Source organism: Micrasema longulum, unplaced genomic scaffold, assembly GCF_059751315.1.
Source record: "Micrasema longulum isolate JH-2025_06_02 unplaced genomic scaffold, ASM5975131v1 h1tg002640l, whole genome shotgun sequence".
Classification (NCBI taxonomy): domain Eukaryota; kingdom Metazoa; phylum Arthropoda; class Insecta; order Trichoptera; family Brachycentridae; genus Micrasema; species Micrasema longulum.
In genome coordinates, this window is record NW_028279775.1 from 137,497 (window position 1) to 161,337 (window position 23,841).

The 23,841-nt window shown below is 31.9% G+C and overlaps 1 protein-coding gene across 1 annotated transcript; it reads right to left on the bottom strand.

The window, feature by feature from the left end:
* Positions 1-225: 225 nt before the first annotated feature.
* Positions 226-22,472, bottom strand: LOC148271801 (uncharacterized). Its single transcript, XM_088240917.1, has 7 exons — positions 22,442-22,472; positions 17,929-17,959; positions 13,669-13,853; positions 11,650-11,940; positions 7,573-7,699; positions 4,888-5,022; positions 226-662 (listed from the first exon to the last, which is right to left on the bottom strand). Exons 2-7 carry the CDS (start codon positions 17,932-17,934, stop codon positions 531-533), a joined length of 876 nt encoding a protein of 291 aa, XP_088097043.1. The 5' UTR covers positions 17,935-17,959; positions 22,442-22,472; the 3' UTR covers positions 226-530.
* Positions 22,473-23,841: the final 1,369 nt, after the last annotated feature.

Sequence of the window (23,841 nt, forward strand, 5' to 3'; positions counted from 1 at the left end):
CTTTAGTCGCTTATTGAAATAAAATAAAATTACTATCCTCATAAAATATTTCAATGGCTAAAAAATTATAATTCACAAAAACAAAATCAAAAGTAGAAACTAAAATTCGACAGATTAAAAAAAATTGTCAAAAAATGTAAAAAAAAAAAATTAAGTACTTCTTTGCAATAACATGGCAAAAACTGTGAGTTAATATTATTTTCCGTATCAAACAAGATACGGAAATTAATATAATTGTTTTACACGTTAAAAATGCCTGCCTTAAAACAGGTTACACTGATTAAGGCAAGAATAGAGTCGTATTCAAGCAAATTCAAAGGTTTGTTATTGACGTTTTACAAACAATTATGAATTGTGAAAATATAATTGTTATTTAAAAATAAATAAACGTAAAATTAAAAATAATCATATTGGAAGTATAAATAAATCGTATTAAATAAGTATCACAAACATAATTTCAAAAACACTTTTTCATCCATGTCAAAAACTGGGCGAGCGGTCAATCATTGGGTCATATGGCAAGTTTGGGGTTAATAAGGGCCTTGAGCACCGGAAGAGTATCCACCATTGGCAGGTCCTCGTCCGTATCCGTTTCCGGCTCCGGTATCTTCATACCGGATCTTGGGCCTGTATCCTTGCTCATCAGCTTCGTAGGTGACGATCTATGGAATAAATAATGTTGTTAACCCTTAGAATGCTGAAATTTTTAAAAATATATACAGAGTTATTGACGAGTGACATCGACTCTTTCATGGCGCTACATCTTCTGAAAAAAGAAGATGCTTAACAATAGTTGCGAGAGATACCGTTATTTTAACTTTAATTGTTAAAACAAAAAACTTTACCAATACTCAACAGACAGACTTTTTACCGAGTTTCTAGTACTAGACATAAGGCAAATATTTATAAAGACAACTTAAGGACACTTTCATCAATAACCTGACAGACATATTGACGGACAAAAAATTTACGACACTAGGCGAAGACAAAAAACAATACTTCTACCACCAAAGAAAAAAAAACAAATTTCGAACAAAGACACTTTCTGGCCCCTAAGCCAAACAACTTTTTATATATCGTTAAGCAAAATAAAAAACAATGTTTTTAAAACTCTATTTCACAAATGGATGGCTAAAAAGACTAGACAGGAAGCTGAATCCTTTCTCATATTATTCATGTAGGTATGTTAAAAAATATTTTTTTAAATATTTTTAATTTTTACACCTATAATATATTGATATGATTTGAAGATTGATGTACTATTACGTATAAAATAAATAATATACTGACACTCCAGAACGTGCCTGTGGGCCAGTGGAGTGGCTATATCCATAAATAAAAAGTTATTGAATGTACCTATTGTACAGACATATTTATTGTCAACTATACATGTATTTATTTATTAACGGACATCGTCCATGTATACAATTTATTGGGCTTAAATATTACAATAAAATAATAGTTTAAAACATCAAAAAAATGAAAAGAAGCATTGACAAACATAAGGGACATCAAAACAAGATTTAGACTTTTTTGGTTTAAGTTTACAACGATTTAAACGAGCACTAAATAAATAGTCCAGAATTTTAATGTCTTGAGTTAATAATACGACAAAGATAGATTTGTTTTATATATTGGATTAAATAAATGAAAACAAATTGAATTTAATATTTTAATTAAAAAAACATTATTGTTCCATTAATTTTATTATATTACACGCTGATTTCTGACTGTTTTTATGAATAATACAATTATTCTAATAGTTCCATAGCCTTTGTAAAAGTATGAAATATTGTTCTGTTTTAATGTGAGTAAATGTATTATATAACACGTAGTTAGCCTACAAATTCATTTTAAATGTAAGTAATTATGTCAGTTAGAAAGCATTTTAATCCTTTATAATGCGTTCTTCTGTCTTCCCTATAAGGAAAGTAGTTTATCTTGCTTTGAAATCTTCTGAATGCACGTATTTTTAAGTGATTCAAGCTACTATAGGTGAATTTCACCCACGTCGATGAAGGTTTTACCTATTTTACATCACAAAAAACAGATAACAGAAGAAAGGTAGGAACTCACGTTCTTGATTTCCACTCGCTCATAGTGAGTTTTTTGCAACTTGTTGAGAATGGTTCAGAACATTGAAAGATTTAAGTAAATTGCAAAAGCGCGACTAATGCATTATTCTTCAGATGTATTGATTTAACTATTTATTTTGTACACTTTACTTTCCGGGTTTATTGCCAAGTAACAATTTCAAAGGAAATATGAACGTGGAAACAAATGCCATTTTGTTTTCCCTTAGTGGTGAGCAAATGGGATAAAACACCACTTTACTATGTCTTTGCAAACCTCCCTCCATCCCTCTACATTCAAACATCTTATCTTGCTCACACGCCGGCAATACTAACTTTTCACCTGTCCATCTTCAGGTATTTGTTGAATTTGGTCATGCTTTATCTTTCTCGGCCTTCCTCGTTTTCATCATCCACGAACATTAGCATCATTAATAATTTAAGTCGTTTCTTTGCTGGACATTCGGTCTACGTATCCAAACCAATTCTTGATGTTGTCGATAATAGAATAATATAGACATAACTTATATTGATTCCATGTATTATATGTTCGGCATACTAAATGGTATAATCGATGTTCCATCATAACTGGGACAAGTGAAATTCAATATTCCGACTCTTAGGTTGAGAAAAAATTAAGAACTGTTCTTCAATCAGCATAGAACAAACTATGGCCTTAATTCTCCAATGACTCTTCTTGGTCGTATTGTTAACTCAAGACAAGATCTGGACTTTTTTGGTTTAAGTTTACAACGATTTGAACGAGCACTAAATAAATAGTCCAGATCTTGTCTTGATGTCCCTTATATTTGTCAATACTTCTTATATTTTTTTCAAATGTTTTTGACAATTCTTTTATTGTAATATACCCTATAAATTGTAAACATGGACAATGTCTAAAATAAATAAATAGATAATGCCTATTGTATGTTTTAAACACATCGACAGCATTCAGCTTACTTTCATGTATATATTTTTCCAATTCCATACTTTGCTTTCATATGAAAGTATTTGAAGCAAACTAAGATATCTCCATTGAAAACGGTTTTTTTTTTATTAATGCCAAAATAAACTGTACACAAAAACCTACCTACTTAAATAATAGCAAAATTCAAAACCATCCCTAAATCTTGCAAAAACAGATTTTATTTATACTCTTGACACCGCAAACTAAGCATTCTCCATTGAGTTGGTGAACCATTATCAAAAATCTCACTATGAGGATTTCCAGCCCAACCCGGAATTGAATTTAAAAAATGTTTTCGTGTACACGTAAATATTTAAAAATTTTGGAGTAGGATGAAATATCTCAAAAACGCACCCAAAAATAAATAAAACATGTAAAAAATAGTATTCATTTTAAAATCAGAAATAATGACGTCACTCCTTATATCTACGTGTAGTATTTCCGGTTTCCGCTTTAAAGGCCCCGCACCTTGTAATAATACTTCGTTGACATTTCAACCAGAGATTATGTCAACTTTCTAGGTATTTATAAATTGTAACGTTCGTAAAAACTACCATACCATAGAAATGAGGAAATTACAATCAACTAAATGAAGTAATCAAAGCGATATTCCAAAGATTCTTGTCAGAGAAGGAGGCTGGAGAAATACAACTTACCGCGGTCAGTGAAAGTAAGAACGCCAACCGTTTTATGAAGTCACTACTGAAAAGTGACACACTGATTACAGCCATTTGGCGCCTTATTTGATAAATGGAACTTAAAGAAATTATATCTTTGTAAATAACGCACAAAAAAAAATGTAAATATATTTTTGCTTAGTCAAATAGTACGCTAATTGAAAAAAAAAATTAGAAAACAGTGGAATTCCTCATTCTTTTTTCAAAAGTTTACGCAATTATAAGCAGCGAATTTCGAAGAACAGATAATTTTCCTTTCAAACTCAGTTCACCTTCTTTTCGGCATTCATCCTCTTTTCAACAATATTCTCACTATTTCCGTCCCTTATTCTAGTTGTTTTTCCTCAAGGTTGAGATCCGTGCTACAAGCTCCTGACGTCACTGCGGCCTATGACGATCTTTTGTGACACCCGTCACGGGAACCCTCCCGTGAACAGTTCTCGCCCTCCAAGCCCAAGTATTTTAAGAGCCTGGCTACTGTGTGGAAGACGAGAGTTCTCATTTTGCTAAATCTCCTCCCTCAAACCCAGGTCCAAAAAGTATCGAGTTATTAAGTACAGGACGAGCTCTTTGACATCCTCAGGTTTAACCGGTGGTCCCCCGAGGATGCGGCTTTTTTGTGATGTAAAGCATCATATTCACATAGAATACGTATCCATAGCCGTTTCCTCATCTGCACTGCAGAACCTACATCTAGGCGTTTCGAAAAGGCTCATTCTAGCAAGGCGTTTGTTTAATCTGCAGTGCCCTGTAAAAGCTCTAGTGATAACCCTCACTTGATTTTGACTGAGCTTTATTAGGTCGAAAGCAAAACTTTACGAGTACCCTTTTATCAATTCCTTCACATGGCCAGGTACTAACAGAATTTTATCTGTTTCCTGGCCCATGGCCTAAGCTCGTTAGAAGTAGCACATTTGGATAACTCACAGTAGGGCTCAGGACATATTAGGGCTGTTTCATCTCCCAGCCTAGCCAATTTATCAGCTGTCTTGTTAACGTCTATTTCAAACATTATTTCTAGTCGTAAAGTCATATTTTCTTCCCTTTAAAAACAACCGTTTTTGATTTTTCAACATTGATAAGAAAATCGCTCTAAACTTGTTAGTCGAATATTTGAATGCTAAAGAAATTACGCGTTCATCATTTTATTATGTTAAATCATCTTCTTTACCTGTTTTCTACCATCAGGAAGAAGCACATAGTATTCTCCTTCGGCTTTATCTCCTTGACGAGACTCCTTGTGTCCGAAATCGTTTCCTGACTGTTCATCCTTCACCATGTATTCGAAGTTGTAGTTGGCTGGCTCCTGTCGAAATAAAATCAGAGTTAATGAAAACTAATTGCATCGAAAAATATAAATTATGATAAAGACGACGCGCCACATTTTTCTTTCCATAGACCGCTTAGTGCACTTAATTTTGTGAACACGGTTTCTGATTTTTTTGGTTTTCAAAACTGCAATGATTTGTATCAAATTCAGTTATAAAAGTTTACGTCTGTTACAGTATCTTTATAAATTGAATAACATCAAATCACACTATCGTTATGTTATTTAGACAAAATTGTAGTGAAGGACCGCCTTAAAAATTGATTTGACAAGTCCAGGGTCAGGAATTGAACCTAGGATCTTAAGCACGGTAAATGAACGCGTTAACCACTACACAACGTTGCGGACTCCACTTGATTTTCTTTTTCGAGATTTTCACCTGAGAGTAGCCATCGAGTCGAAAACACTGGTGATGGTATTAGGTGTCACATTAAAAAAAACAGTAAAAAAAAATCTTTTCATTCGTCTTTTAATTTGGTCCCAGATCCTATGCATTCGTTATTTATTTATTTTAAAAGAAAAAAATCTAAAATTGAAATGTTTGCTCGATTAAAAATAGACAACACATTTTCCATCAACAAATAATTTCAATGTTTTTTTATCATTATTATTGATTTATATACTATCAAACTAAGCCAAAACATTTTTTTGAAATAAATTTATGTATCATATTTTTTTATTATAAGCGCCAAGGTTTTTTTTAAATATTTTGATAATACTACGCCAGTGACGTCACAAGCTATAGCCAGTTTAAAGCATTTACTTTGTGGTCAATAACTTGGATAAATGTTACCAAATATTTCAGTAGTCAGACGGCAAAAGGAACCATCTGTAATTTCCAAAAATGTTCAGGGGAGCTAAAATAAGACTCAATTCTAGGATTTTAATCAAATAATTGAATATTTTATTGTTATTTTTTTAATGATAAATTATCATTCTAAATGATGCTGTTTTTTTTTTCTAAGTGTATTTACTTAAATATTCATTAAAACTTTTGAAAACTGAAAAAAGAACTGATGGTCCCTTCTGCTATCTATGACTATTGATTTGTATGTAACAGTTTTCTGTCACTTACCAGTTTCATCAGGACACTAATTATACTAATATTAAAATCCTACTATACACCTTCACCATATACGTTGCATAAAAATATAAATCCAGCGTGCTTATGGGTGTATACAATTAGAAGCTAACATCAACGTGCACTCATTTCATGAAAATATTTTCAATCTTTTAAATGGTTATTATACTATACAAATATTTACTCCGAGTAATAATTCTCTAGAGAAGCCCTTAAGCTATATTGCATAGAACAAAAACGTTCCAAATTTTTGGTTTAATTTTAGTATAGTTTATAGTTTAACAACAAACATGTAATGGATGGTTTCGGTTTGTACTTGCAATTTTCAACCCAAGTACCTACTGCCCGTTAAATTGCTATCATCTGTAGGTAACTTTGTGGTCAAAAATCATAAAATAGTTTCTCTCCGTACGGGCGACTCTATTAGATTATTACTGTTAGAATGTTTATGTTGTCAAATATATTTTAATAAGTATTTGCAAAGTAAGTAGATTCTATTTTTATGATTAAAATCCAAAAACATTACAAAGTCAGTTGCTTAATAGAATGCATGTCGTGTTGGTTTTATATTTTTGTGAAGGTGTAAAGTCAGTTTTGCATGTCGGTTTGATTAGTGACCTGACGAAGAGACGGGAACGTCTCGAAACCGGTAGACATAGGAAAGTCGGTAAGTGGTTACATACAAATATTCATAAAAAATAAAAAAAAATTGTCAGTAAATTATCAATTTGAGACCCATTGCTTATAAAAAAAATAACGTTTAATTATTTCTAAAGTATAAAAGTAAAAAAATATTTGAAATGTTCAAAAAACTCCTTTTGAATTAAATAAAAAAAAAAAACATTTTATACCACTAACTATTAAAAGACTGGTAAATAATTCCTTTGCGCGCGATGATGTAACATCGTGTTACCATTAGTAAAAGACGGAATAATTTTAAGTTCAGATATATGAAAAAAAAAACCCATGGATTCGTTCTGTTTAAATTTCTTTTTTTATCAATTATGTGATTAAAAATATATTTTAGCCCAGTTATAGCAAAATAAATGAAAAATCACAAAAACGTCGCTCATGTTACGCGCGTGCGCCCCCCATCACTGTCATCAACCGACTGAAGACTGAATCTGTCTGAGACAACACCCACTGCAGAACAGCGTCTCTGTGTTCCTTATTATGACTTCTATCTTCGTGCTCCCTCTTGTATAAGGTATCTGTATTGCTGAATTAGCGGACATTCATTCTTCGCGTAGCAAGGATAAATATTTTCGTTTTAACATTTAGCATAGTTATACAAATTTTACTCTTTAAATCGGGTGTGAAATTGTCCTATTGAAGATTAAAAAAAATACGAATTAAAAGTTTAAAAAAATAAGACAGATATATCAAGTCTTGTGTCCTATGTCGACTAGAGTGACATTACAGCCACACGAGAGTTACAATATGCTTACATTGTACTGGTCATCCCCTCCATAACCACTTCCGCCGGAGTACCCTTGGTTGGAAGGAAGATATTGGCTGGATGGAGCTCCGTAGCTCTGGGAAGGCTTAGAGGCGCCAAAGTTGGACGACGATCGGCTAAAATAATACAAAGATTTTGTCAAAAATTGTAAGAAATGCTATCGAAATCATAGCTGCATTAAAGGATAAGCCATGGCAGTTACATTGGACGAAATGCTCAGGAAATAAGATTTTGTTATTGTGCGGTTTTCAAAACATCACAACTTTTAAACCAAATGAAATAATTTCATTACACAAAGAACTTTTTATGTAAAAATAATATTATATTGATAATAATAGTACATATTGATAAAGCGTATCTGTGACAAATAATGTTTTTTGCATGTATATTTTATTTATTGATACTTTGACAATTTTGTATTAATTTTGTTTTATTTTATTTATTTCGAATACAAACAGATGTACAGGTTAAATAAATATATTTTTTTTAAACTATATAAAATGTATACATAGTCGGGCCTGCCATCCTATTTTATGTATTTACTTAATAATACTGTAATAAAGCGACGACGGCTTGAAGTTTAAACTATATAAATAATAAATATACTATATGTTAGAATAAGATAAATATGGACAAAACAAGGAGATAGTGGAAAGGAAAAGAAGGAAATTGATAAGGGGTGGTAAAGGATGATTGAAGGAAAGTAAGAGTGGAAAATTGCATTTGATTTAATGATTAAATGAATTATGAATGAAGAGCATGAATCATGCCCATTAATTCTCTTCTGTACATATTGTATGGAGTCTTAAATATATCAAGTGTATTTTTTTTTTTGTTAAATATTTCACATATACGAGGGATCGTAGAATGTTTCCGATGATATATACAGAATAATGTGGCGTATCCCGTGCCGAGGAAAACATTTTACAATCGGTATTTGCGGTCAGCGCGTAAGCCTGCCATGCAAGAGGTCTCGGGTTCGATTCCCGACATGGTTGTTGTGAAATATTTATTTTAAAGGGTGTTTTCACAATAGAATATTTCATAATCCCTGGACTGGTACCTGAAGCGTAAGACTGATTATCTTACCTTCATGTAACAAAAAAAATGTCAATATACGCTGCGATTGGTGTACCAATGCAGTGCCCTATGCACCATTCGGTGCGGAAAGGGAATGATGATATTTATTTTTTAAATTATTATTGTAGGTTTCTTTGGTGTCCTGACGAAGAGACGGGTACGTCTCGAAGCCGGTAGACAAAGAAAAGTCGGTAAGTGGCTATATACAAATATTTATTTATCAAGATCTATCTAAATAATGTTTTTTAACTATCGAATTATATCGGAAAGGGAACGATGCGATGATAAAGAAACATGCCTTAAATTAATTGTTCAACATAGTTAACATAATAAGATTATAAAAACGTAATTAATCTAAATAACCTTATTATCATTGTAAACATAATAAGCAAAATAAACTAAAATAATCATAAAAAAACATAATAAATTCATATAAAATTTAAAATTTGCTACCAAAATTTCATATTCAGGAAACAATTTTTACCTTAAATTGTTATCAACAATATTTTGAGTTTGTCCAAATTTTTGTAGACAAGGACTGGATTTAACTCCCTGGGGAGCTGTTAACATTAACATATTACAACAGAGATGAAGAACATTTTAAAGAAGGCAATATAGAAGTCTAGGCATCTACAGGGCTTATGACCTGTCATTGGCTGGTTTAAGTGGCCACTTCACACACTGTGTAACATACACCATTCTGCCCATATTTAAAGATCTGTATACCTTCAATTTTACCATTTGTTGATGTTAGGGAGGAGTGCTCTCCCGAAACTGTAGTAGTGTTCTTGTAAAATAATAAAAATTGCGTAACACTAATAGCAAACAATATTTTGAGTTTGTTCAAATTTTTGTCGACAAGGACTGGATTTAACTCCCTGGGGAGCTGTTTATATTCACATATTACAACTGAGCTGAAGAACATTTAAGAGGAGGTAATATATAAGTCTAGGCATCTACAGGGCTTATGACCAGTCAATGGCTGGTTTTTGGCCACTTTACACACTGTGTAACACTCACAATGTAACATTTAACTTCACAAACATCAACAGATGGAAGAATTGAAGGAATATAGATGTTCAAATATAGGCAGAATGGTGAATGTTACACAGTGTGTAAAGTGGCCACTTAAACCAGCCATTGACAGGTCATAAGCCCTGTAGATGCCTAGACTTCTTTATTACCTTCTCTTAAATGTTCTTCATCTTTGTTGTAATATGTTAAAATAAACAGCTCCCCAGGGAGTTGAATCCAGTCCTTGTCTACAAAAATTTGGACAAACTCAAAATATTGTTGAATATTTATTGATTGATTTGGTGTTTATTTTGTAGAACTCCATATTTAAACTTATAATTAGAAATCAAACACTGATTTGAGTATACTGAACACTTTGTTTTATTTTTACAAATATAAAAACTAAAATTTCCTGACAATTGTTTCGCCTTAGTTCATAAGATTATTTTTATTTGTTACTTAAGCACCTTGAATTACATAACTATATAAGGACATTCAATCCATCTAATCTTCACATCAGTTAGAAAATGCCCTAACAAGGCGAAACAATTGTCACGAAATGTTTGTTTTTATATTTGTAAAAATAAAATAATATGTTCAGTAGACTCAAATCAGTGTTTGATTTTTTATATTATGAGTTTCAATTAATACTTGTTTACACAAAGTGGACATCAGATTTTTATTTCAACCTAAAAAAGCATTAATATGACGCAAGAAGACTTATATCTGTTTTATTCATGAATAAAATACCTTATTGTTGGGATTTATGCATTTTAAACTTCAAAACGGCAAAAAGTGGACCGTCGTGGTTTATCCACTGAGGCCCGGGTATACATAAACACGCAGAAACATATGAAAAACTTTATAAAACAATTGTTCGTCCCCAGCTAGAATATTTTACTCCTATTTGGGCACCTTACTATAATGTTTATATTAAAAGACTAGAAAGGGTCCAACAAAAATTATTTAAACAGGTCGATTGAAGGTTAATCCTTAACTACTTTCACCATACTGATAGTATGCAGAACCATTGAATCAACTCTCTTCAAAACCGAAGAGTAATGTTTGACCAATTTTTTTTTAACAACTAATAAAATATTAAATTGGTTTCCCTGATCTCCTTGAAAGACTTCCACATTCCGTGTGCCGTCTAGGCCGACAAGACAACTATTTAAAACACTTTACAATACCTAGAATATGCTAATAATATCTTGTCTGTATTGAATGCCACAGCAACTTATTTTTGGAATCCCTAAGTTCAGTCATATCACTTCACTACTTCGGAAATTACACTGGCTACGTTTTCCACAGAGGGTGAAATTCAAACTCTGTTGGCTTATGTATAAGTCACTGCGCAACTCTGCTCCAGAATATCTAAGGGAACTTTGCATTCCAGATGAACTTGCTGACCGACGTCTTACGCTTAGATCAGCTACATCTACGTCGAAAGGAAAAGTTATCATACCTCTACGCAAACAGTGCACTAAATTCGGCGAACGCGCATTTGCGGTCGCAGGCCCTACGGCATGGAATGCTCTCCCAGCAGAGGTGCGAAACTGCGAAACTGCGAGAGTGAAGTGATGTTTCGGAAAAAACTTAAAACCCACTTGTTCTCTAAATCGGCGGCCTCCGTGGTGTAGTGATCAAGACGCTTGACTCACGCACGGAAGGTTCCGGGTTCGATTCCCGGTGAGAACACAAAAATTAAAAATGTGATTTTTCTCAAGCCTGGGTGCTCTGTCATGTAATTCACCACTGTAATTAGACCTCCTGGCCTGTTGTGGTGCAAAAAAAAAAGTAATGTAAATGTAATGTAAATGTAAATAATTTGAATAAATAGTAATTATTAAACAATTTAATTCCGGCTTTCTAATCTTTTCTTTTAAGATTTCTAAATTTGCTTCATATATTCCAGGTTCTCTGGCAAAGTAGATAATTTCATGTTATTAAATAAAAAAAATATCAATTATACCTGAAAACGGCTTGTGTTTGTCCACCTCCATTGGGAGCACCGTATTTGCTTGATGGGGCACCATATTTGCTTGATGGAGCACTGAACTGGCTTGACGGGGCGCCATAGCTGCTTGATGGAGCACTAAATTGGCTAGATGGGGCACTATATTTGCTTGACGGAGCACTGAACTGACTTGACGGGGCGCCGTAGCTGCTTGATGGAGCACTATATTGGCTTGATGGGGCACCATATTTGCTTGACGGAGCACTGAACTGGCTTGATGGGGCACCATAGTTGCTGGATGGGGCACTATCAAAAGATTTAAAAGGTATTTAGTAAATATTTATTTAATTTATCGCACCTAAGCGATAATAGTGACACAGGTTGAGAATTGTCGTTTTCTGGTAGAAAATATTATTAGGTTTCTAGCAGACTAAAAATTTTCGAAAAATTGGATTTCTTTACAACTGACATCAATTAATTTGTATTCAAAAAGGAAATAGAAAATTTACGTATATTATGATCACAAAAACAATATTTTATAATATTCAAGTTGTGGTTTTATTTAAATTATTGTTAATTTGGGATGAGCTTTAAACTTTAAAAGTACGATAAATCTAAACCAATAGAATGTTATTATGGTTTTTTTTTTAAATTGAAAATCAGTGTTTTTATAATTAATACATGGATATATAAAAAAAAAAAAAAAACATATTTCAACGAAATTCGCACAAACTATTGTTATAAATATTGTTGATAAATCCACCTGGTCCATGAACAAGTATAGAAATTGGAAAAAAATCAATCGTTTCCTGGTTTTAAGTGAAATAATTCAATGATATGAATCTCACCCGCATAAATAAACGTTTCAGCTCTTTAACTTTACAAACATCATCAAACTAAAGAATTGAAGAAATATAGATGTTTAAATATGGTCAGAATGGTAAATGTTACACTGTGTGTAAAGTGGCCATTTAAACCAGCCAATGACATGGCATAAGCCCTGTTGATGCCTAGACTTCTATATATCCTTCTCTTAAATGTTCTTAATTTCTGTTGCAAGAGTTGTAAAATAACTCACTATTAGAAAATGGAATATAAGTTGAGGAAGAGTGGAGTTCGAACCTCGGACCTCTGATCCCTGAGTCGACCACACTAGCCACTGGACTACAACCCGATTGAGATCCAATATTACAAATTCGTGCCAGAAACTTGATGTTATCGAGCAGAAGTATCCCTGAATATATTTTCTATCCGCACAATTAACGGCCTAATCCTTTAAAAACTTTTTTAATAAAAACGGCCATGTTATGCTATGATTTTTTACTCAAATTTAAGGATTAATAAAGGGATAGGTGTGTACAACCTGCTTGTATTGTCCATAAGGACAATTAGCGAGTACTTTTATTATAAAATTTCAATAGTTAGCCAAATACTGAAAAATGGTTTTTATGTGTAACGTACTTAAAAAATGATTTGATCAAACATAATAGTTAAAATTCACTGCATTTTTGTTAATTTTACGATTTAAATGAGAAAATGTTCCTTGGGTATGCCCGCATCAATGGTATTAACAATATATTTATACGACTACTCAAAAACATTAAAAAATATATTTGTTTTGATTAATATAATTACATAATGGTTAGATGTTTTATTTTTAAAGCTGTTCCATTCCAAAAAAAGAAGACAAGCTCTTGTGTTTGGAGAGTGACTTACACTTTTTTATTTATTTGGTAATTTGAAATCATATAATTTCGAAATATACATGAGAAAAAAAAGCGAAATAAAAAGAAAAACGGAAAATATTAATACAGTAGCAGGCACAATTTAAAATAGAAAGCTGTTTTTACTCAGGTTGAAAAAAAAATCTTAAAATTAATTTACTGATATATTAGTTTTAATGGTTTTTAGTTCATTGGGGAGATTAATTATATTTTTTCAATAAACAACTTGATTTCCTGAAATCAATATTATTTGAGTTGAGTCACTGTTATTTTTAAGATACGGTATGAAACAGAAATAAAAGCGACTCACCTGCTTGACGGGGCGCTATATTGGCTAGACGGGGCGCTAGGAGCCCCGTAACTGCTAGATGGAGCGCTAGGGGCCCCGTAACTGCTAGACGGGGCACTAAAGCTCTGCCCAGGAGGCAAATATCTGTTCACCGGAGGTTCGGCACTGCAAACCACTACCATTGTGGCGATAAGAGCAAAAGAGATCTGAAAATAAAAACGGAACGGAAATAAATATTTATCTCTTTTTTTCCTTCATTAGGCAGTATCTTCAAGGTGCCTGTGTAAAGCATTGAGGGGACATCCTTAAGCCTACCATCCACCCGCAGCTGTTATAGAGTCCTGGTTAGAGAGTTATTATAAATATTCCCAAGGAATACAAACTCTTTGCAGATTAAGGAGGGGGGAGGAGGAAGTATGGACAGAGGCCAGCACGTCGTCCCCACCTCTCGGGATCCCCTCAATGCCTCTGTTTTTTTTATTCAAAAAATATGTTCACAAACAATTTACATAAATAAACGTATCCAAATATACAAAAACAATTTCTTAAAACTATAGAAACATAACAAACATAACTTACACAAAAAACATAAGTAAACACACGGATATTTAAAATTAGAGAACGACTTTGGATAAAGAAGGACTCCCTGGGTGGTCAGAGGCAGAGGATCCGAATACCACCCCCATAAGGGGAGGACAAAACAAAAGAACGTGTGCGTTCCGCTAGTAAGAAAGCACAGCCCCAAATGAATGAGCATCCTACAGGAACAGTTGCTTGTCCCACCATATTTTACCCACCTAGGCGTCCGCGCATCTGAAGAGCTCCCAACGCGATACACAAGTCCGGACAAACTGACGGAAGGGTGCAAAATTCGTACTGTTGGCCATCAGATCCATATTCCACGCAGGTTGCATGACCCCTGTCAGACCATTCAGAATCTCATCTGCCACAGGATGTGTTCGGCCGATTGATGGTTATCTCCGCAAGCACAGCTCGAGACAGGGGCAAGTCCAAGTTTATGAAGCTTGTCTCTAAACTCCCCATGTCCCGAAACCATTTGTGCAGTATGATGGTCAAACACCAAGAACTTACTACACATCCTGTGTCTGATGGAGGGTTAAAAAGACCACGTCCATCTCCCCGTACATGCCATGTAAAAGCAGGATTCTTACGAGGAAAATAAAAAAGACAAGAAAATATTGCCTTTTCCCATACCTGTTAACAGCCTTGACCACGCAGGACAAGACGATGGAACAATACGACAATTCAACCGTTGTTTAAACGCGTATCGCCGGAAAATAATAGAAGTGCGTTACAAGTGATTTGTTCTTAAATTCAGAGGGGGGGGTCAGTACTATGCAAACTCCTGACGTCACTGCAACCAATGACTATCTATTGTGACAAATCTTTGTGAACATTTCTCGCCCTACTAGTCCAGGTCTATAAAGAGCCTGGCTACTGTGTGGAAGGCGAGAGTTTACACTCTGCTGAATCTCACCCTCCAAGCCCAGATCCGTAAAGTATCGGGCTGTTGGGCAGACAGCACGCTCTTTTACATCTTTAGGTTTAACCAGTGGTCCCCCGAAGTTACCAAAGTCATCTTCAATTCTCAATAATGTAAAATCAAATTTTCAAATTGAAAACTTTATCAATATCATCATCATTCCCTTTCTGCACCTAATGGTGCATAGGGCACTGAATTGGTACACAAATCGCAGTGTATCTTGATCATTTTTGTTACATAAAGGTAAGACGATTGGTCTAAGGCAACAGTCTAGGGACTTTAAAATATTATAGTGTAAAAACACATTTTTAAATAAATATTTCATGTCAACCATGTCAGGAATTGAACACGAGACCTCTTGCATGCTAGACAAACGCGCTGACTACTGAATGATACCACATATGAATACAATAGAAAGTCGGCCTCGTGATGTAGTGGTCAGCGCATTTGCCTCCTATGTAAGGGGTTATGGGTTTGACCAGTGACATAGTTGACATAAAATGTGTATTCAAAAATATTTGACACATAAACGTGAATATTTTATAGTCCCTGGACTAGCATCTTATGCGTAAAATCTTCATCTTACATTCTTACGAGTATAACAAAAAAAAATCAAGATACCATGGGATTGGTGTACCAATGCAGTGCCTTTACATTCCTAGCAGCTTTAATGGATACAAAAAAAAATGTTCTAAAGCTACGTACTGATGTCAAATAATATAGGGTGTTTTTTTTAGTAGCCATGGGTTAGTGGACGGGAGCGCCCCGCGCTTTTGCGGTTGAGGAGTACTTCACGAAAAATAGTTATTTTAATATGACGAGGCGTAGGTTTTATTTCGATTTTGATATTCAACTATTAAGGAATGGCACGTAAACTAATTGATATTAACATAAGTACAAAAATTTTCAATGTGCGAGAAAAAATTCTGCAGTTCTTTGGGCATATTTCCAGGGAAGACTCTGATAGTTTGAAGAAAACTATTCTCCTAGGAAGTGTCAAAATACAAAGTTGCGTGGACGTCAACCGACAAGATGGAGCGGCACAGTCACTGAATTATCAGAATCATCACTAACGAATGCCTATAGAAGAGCACAAGACCGTTCCAGATGGAGGGAGACTGTCCACAGACGAGCCATGCCTGGAGTCAGGTGTAATCACAATTCTCAGACATGAGGCATGGATTAAAGAGAGAGAGACAAAAGTTTACATAAACTGGATCGGTCGGAAACGGCCTGAACTTTCCACGTCTGTTACTACTCCTGAAAACGTAGAGCAAGTGAGAAGGGAAATTTCGCAAAATCCGCGTTAGCCTATCTGAAAGATTTCAGCATCAACGGGTATAAGAAAGACGCCAGCTTACAAAATTATTCAAAAACAATTTAAGCTTCATCCATACAAGTTCCAAACAAAAAGTTAATGTATTCAATTATATTTAATGTTTAGAAGTATAAAATCTGCGGGCGGTTATCTGTATAATATATGAGTTGTAAAAGAATAAATTAATGAATAAACATAATGTCCATATTTACAAATCACAAAAGGGACGGAGAAAATTTTAGAGAAGGTAATATGCAATTCTAGGCATTTACAGGGCGTATAACCTGTCATTGGTGGCTACATTACACACTGTGTAACATTCACCATTTTACCTTTGTTTGAACATCCATGTTTCTTCGATTTCTCCATCTGTTAATTTTAGTGAATTTAAAGAGCTGAAACCTTTATTGCTGTGAAGAAATTCATCTGATTGAATTATTTTACAAACTAACCAGCGTTTGAAAACCATTTTCCATTTTTTTGATTTCTTCTTGGACCAGTTAGTTTTATTACAATGTTTTATATCGAGGCTATACTGACAGAATGCGTAAAGTCAGCAACCTTTATATAATTCAAATATTTTTTAATGAAGGTGCAAGGTGTCGATTTCATATTGTATGACTTGCCTAGAATAGAAATAACTCTTTCACAGCTTTAAAAAAATATGTAATAAAGTAAAATTTGAGGCAAAAGAATGCGTTGAATAAACAAAAAAAGCTTTTAATGCGATTATCCCAGAACTTGTTTAAATGATTTACGCATTCTGTTTGTAATGCCTCAATAAACTTTATACTGTATGTAAACTGTAATAATATTTCATAGTAAAACTTTATTGTTATAATAATGAAGAAATTACAAAAATAAAACACTTGTTAATTATATTAATGGGCTATTTGTTATTGTTCAATAGTTTTTCACTGTGATATGATATATTTGTAATAAATTATTTATTCCAAAACTCTGGAACGGAGATGGGATTCGTGATCCAATAAATGTGTACATGATTTTTGAATAATAATGAACATATAAAATATAAGGAGCATTTTAACCTACGTAAAAAGTCGAACAAGAAAATAGCAATTAATGTGTGTCACGTTTAATTTATTCTAATACATCTTTTTTAATTTTTCTTATTTTATTTTATTTCATTATATTTTATCTCTAATTCTTAATATTTTAAATTTCGACACTTGTCACTTGTGCAATATTTACACACATGTCCACCCTTATTCCAATTTAACACCCACCCTCTCACTCACTTACACTCACACAAACACACTAGTCTGTATTGTACGTGTATTTAATGTATTTCTGTGGATATCTGTCTTTGGTTTTATTCTCTGTGTATTTTATTTGTTGTATTTTTGTTACATGTATTACTGTTGATATCCCCAATAAATAAAATAAAAAATATGAAAGAGAACGCCGATTTAATAATAATATTATAGATTAAACATACCTTCATTTTGGTGGTATCGTACTTTCCTTTTCTGAAACAAAATACAATAAAGAATAAATATTTGAAGAACTAAATTTGTGATTTTCAATCTGTAGTCTAATTAAAAGTAAAAAATTTCTTGGATATAGTCGTTTGAAAATGCCCTTTATTTTAGAATCTTGACGTAAAATTAATCAATTGATGTAATATAAGATAAATAAAATTATGTTTAAGGTTCGTTTAAAAAAATATATATTTAAAAATTTACTTTTAAAATTGAGACAAAGCTTTGGCCCTGGACTGGATCTCATTTGGCTCTAAAGTTATGATGTAGTGAAAATCGCACAATCACAAAATCTTGTTTACTGAACATTTCGTTCAATGTGACTCCAGTGGTTTATCCTTTAAGGTACAGACATTCTCACCTCTTTTAATCAACAAAAAATAATAATCAGGAACTTCATCGCAATGGAAATTTGGTACAAAAAATGTTTAACACGCAATCAAAATTAGAGCATTAAATTGGACGCCAAAGTTTCTAAGTTTCTATTCTATGTAAATGTATCTACATCAAACTACAGTGCCCACTCCCAAATAAGGAGAATTCATGCGTTTGCAAATGAATACACACATAACAAAGATATATTTAATGGGACATTTTTGAATTTAAAATGCAATGTATAAATTTACTACCTTCAAATTGAAATACCTAAATAATTTTGTTGATTTTATCTGTGTACCATTTATTCGCTTAAATCAGTATTCTAAATTATTATTTTATCTTACGTCTTCTAATTTTAAGATTTTCTTAATATAATTTTACGAAAAAATGCACTTCTGTTCTCTCCACTGCAATAAATGCATGTATTATTATGTATACCAATATATTCATTACTGATATGTAAAGATGATTATTTACACAGATTTTTTTTTTTACTCTTCTTAATTTTTTTTTTTTTTTAGAAAAAGAAATATTTGCGTTCTTATGATTTACCCAAATATTTAATTTTGAGGGCCATTTTCAACGAGTTGTAAATAACTCACTATTAGAAAATGGAATCGAATTGGGGTAGAGTGGAATTCAAACCACGGACCTTTGGTCCGTGAGTCCGAGACACTAGCCACAGGACCACAACCCGATTTAATTAATTTTTACTATTTTTTTCGCTACTTTTGTGTCAAAAACATGTCTTTTTTTATATCTAGAAATGCATTTCTGTTCTTTCCACTGCGATATATGTATTTACTCTACGTATAGTATACCCATATATTTTACACTAATATATAAAGATGTTTTTTTTTCATATTTTTATTTTCCTTCTTTATTTTTTGTTTTTCTTTTTGTGTAAAATAAATGTCTGTCTTTCAATGTATACATATATTTAAAACATGTTAAAGCCTACATATCGTTTAAATAAATAATATGTACGAAAAATAAATTATTTTGATAAAAACGAACTACTTTGAATGCCCGGCGTCACTAGTTCATATGAATCAATTAATAATAATAATAGAGCTGTGAAAGATTTCTGCTTTACGGTTATTCAGTGGATCAATCACACACAGAGTAATTTCAGAAATACTAAACTTTAAAAAATCACAGCGCTGATAATAATTTAAATAAACATTTTTTCGTTTAGTTTAATAGTCTGTTAACAAACAAAATAATAAAAATAAAAACACTGAACTTCCTTATTTGAATATTTTCATAATTTGGGGATGTTAAATTTTTAAAAATTTATTTCAAATAAAACACTTTGTATTTTTTTTACCACATACGCGTCAAATACAATAACACTACTAGTTTCAAGTATTCTGAATCACCCATCATCAAGTGTAATTATAAACTTAACTTAAATATAGATATTAGTACTTAGGTACTGATAGGGTCAGGTAGAAGGGGTAAGGCATTGTTAGGTAGAGAGGGTGGGGTTTTCCCAATTGTGGAGAAATTGACAACAGGGGTAAAGAATTTCGGAATCTACTACGTATTATTATTAAAGTCTCTGAAGTTATTTTCTACCTTTATTTGTGACAAAATTTAAAAAAGAAAAATATATATTTGCGTTCTTATAATACACCCAAATGTTGAAAAAATACAAAAATTCATTTTAAAAGTTATTTTGAAAAAACCGTTTACTTTTCCCACTGCTCAATTATTTAAAATAATTAAGGTTTTAGATATAAAATTGCTATATAAAAAGAATTGTTTGCTTCAAAAACATAAAGATAAAATAAATAGTAGTATTTTTGGTCTCAAAACGTAAGTACGCTAGAACAAGTGGTAATATCTTAATTCCTAAATTAAAAACAACTACTGCACAACATCATTATACTAACAGAGAAATATTTTTCTTTAATGAATTGAACAAAGATAATAAAAAGTTCAGTCAGTATACAATATATTTAAGAAAGAAGTGAAAAATTACATCTAAAATTCTTCTTTTTGTAACACTGATTGAAAACATCGCTTATATCTTTTTTGTAATTTATTTATATTTGCTTAAAAATATTATTAATTAAAATAAAATAAACAATTGTAAGACGTCACTCCCCATTATTTACAAAATAATTGTTTATTTCTTTTACGTTATGGGAAACGTTAATGTAAATAAATGTATTTGATGAATGTAAAAAGTTGCATTTAGTTGTTGTATTGTATTTTTATTTGTTATTAATAAATAAAAAATAAAATTAAAAAAATCAATTTTGGTGACCATTTTTAACGAGTTGTAAATAACTCTCTATTACAAAATGGAAATCAAGTTGTGGTAGAAAGGGGTTCGAACCTCGGACCTCTGATCCCTGAGTCCTCAACACTAGCCACGGGACCACAACCCGATTCAAAATGTAAAAATTTAATTTTGTGCGAATAAAAATAATGGTTCGTATCTACAATGTGGTTTGCAAATACAGAAAAAAATATTGCTAAAAACTCCACGGCGGTGTTTGTTACCCCTTTTTTTTATTTCTCGCAGTTTGGCCGATATATTTACTGTTACAATCTCCACACGCAATTTCATATACACCCCTTTTTCTCAAAGATCTTTTTTCTTTTTGGAGTTATCAAGTATTTTCCCTTAATCGTTGTTTGAACAGAACGCAAGTTAAATATTGTGGGGTAAAAATTTACATGTTTTTAAAAAATTTTAACCAGTGAATGAAATTTTCATACCTGATTTATTTTCAGATTTTATATTTTATATTTTTGTTTGCAGAATACCAGTATTTTTACATGAATTTATTTCAATTTTTATGCGTCAATATTTTTTATATTTTGTCGCAATCACGTCCATTGTTTTAAGCCATTCCCTTGATTATATTTAATTCGCGATTATAATTGGCTATTGGCGATAATAATTAAGGGGAATATTAATATTGTTTATTGTGTATGCAGAAAATTGGTAGACTGCCGTATTTAATTTGGTAATGTTTCCAAAATAAAACAAGTTTATTGGATTATATTTCTACTTTATTTTTTATAAAATATACAAATGGTATATTGTGACGCGTTTCGTCTTCTTAGAACATTTTCAAACAAACTCTTTCTCTCAAAGTTTGTTTGAAAATGTCCTAACAAGACGAAACGCGTCACAATATACGCTTTGTATATTTTATAAAAATAAAGTAGAGTTATAATCCAATAAACTTGTTTTATTTTGGATTCATTTCCAAATTAATATTGTTATTTCAATGGGCATTCACTTCGTAACACTTTTTTACAAATTATCATGAAAATAAAACGTTGTCATTAGTATTAAAGAATTTTTATTATTTTACAATAATACTACTACAGTTTCGGGAAAGCACTCCTCCCATCGACGGGTGATATAAAATGGGTTTTTTAACTCTCCCGAAACTGAAGTAGTGTTCTTGTAAAACAATAAAATTTTGTAACACTAATAACAAAGTTTTATTTTCATAGTAATTAAAGAGGAATATTAATTAATTTGTTGAACAAAGAGTGAAAACTGGTAATTAAAAACTCGTACGTACTAAAAAATTACAAACTGTTTTACTGTAAATAAATTCACTATGTTTTTCCACCAAGTAAATGCAAAAGCAAAAAACAATATATTTAAGAAACCTATATTAAATGTTAAATTACCCAAACATTGCAAAACCGTGACCCAGATCAATTATATAAATTTGTAAAAAAATGGTTACTAGATTTAAAAAAAAAAGAATTAAGATAATTTACTCAAAAACATTATTAAATAGCGAATTGTTTAATCAAATATTGTATGACTGTATAATAAATGAACTAATAGGTAGTCATGTAATTGTTTATTTTTCATAAAAATGTCTGCCTTAAAACAGGTTGTACCTAGTTAAGCAGACTAGACATAATCCAGAGTAATCTATTACCTAAGTACTTGTATATATGTAGACGATAAAGCGATTTTAAGTTTTTTGTTAATAAACCACGATTATTATTGTCAATATCAATTTTTCTGTTTTTTTTGTAACGAACTTTGTAATTTCAAGCCGCTGTGATAATTTTAAGTAACTGAATGTTTGTGAATTGTCTTACCTTATAAGTTTAACTGTACTTCAGTTTAAAGACACAAAGAGTTAATGATGCTCTTACGAAGATTCGTGGGCTTATATACTAATGCCTGCTTCCAGCCTGCATTGTGAGTTGCAAAATCAGATCATTTTTTGTACTATGGTGATATACGGTACCTTGTCTTCGCTGTTAATCCTTTCACCTCGATATTCAGTTTAACTGGTGCAATAATAAAAAGCTGATGAGCAGGTGCATAAAAATTATAACTTTTAATATCCTTTTTATTAAAGAGTACAGAGCTACGGGAAGTTAAATATAAAAAAAGGTTTCTTCACGCTGTAAAAATTTAAGTATTTTATCAGCATTCCCTTTCCGCACCTAATGATGCATAGGGCACTGCATTGGTAAACCAATTGCAGCGTATCTTGATCATTTTTGTTACATGAAGGCAAGATTTTTTATTTATTATGGATAACTTATATAGCGCCATTTTCGTAATAAAATACCTCAAGGGCGCTTTACATGGTGATTCTATTGTTAAGTTAATTTACTTGAAGCTTTTAAATTTGTAATTTAATTAAAATAATTTATTTTGTTGTCACGTGCTACGGATTTATTCAAATGGTTTAGAGAACAAGTGGGTTTTAAGTTTTTTCCGAAACATCACTTCACTTTCACAGCCTCGCACCTCTGCTGGGAGAGCATTCCTTGCCATAGGACATTAAAACCTCTCTGCTGATATTTAAAAGTATTATCGTTCCCCACATTGATTATTGCTCCAGTATTTTATATTTAAGTAATGAAGGAGATCTAAAAAGACTCCAAATAATGCAAAACAAAGCGATGAGGATAATATTAAGATATGGGAGACGAACAAATGTTAAGGAAATGATTCAACTTCTAGATATCATGACAATTGATCAAAGAATCAAATTCAATGTTGCCAATGAAATAAACAAAATTATTAAAGGAATAGTTCCGAGATATTTTCAAAATAAACTAAAAAATAATGAGTTCTTTCATAACTATGCAACAAGAGGATCTAAAAATATAAGACTGGAAAAAAAATCAAAAGCAATGTCCCAGAACTGCCTTATGTACAAGGGAATAAAACTATTTGAAGAAATGCCAGAAAGCATAAAAAATGAAATTAATGTAAATATATTTAAAATTAAATGTAAAAAGTATATATGTGAAAAATATTAGGTAGTAAATAGTGTAAATAGTGAATATAATTAATGAAAATGTACATATGAAACAGTTAATATTATAAATTAGGATACTAAGTGTATAATAGTCATAAATAATGTTAGAATAAGTATAGATGTAAATATTGTGTTGTAAATATATATTAGACTATGTAAATACATAGAACTAAATAAATAAATAATAAAAAATAAAAAAATATAAAAAAAATAGGGCCT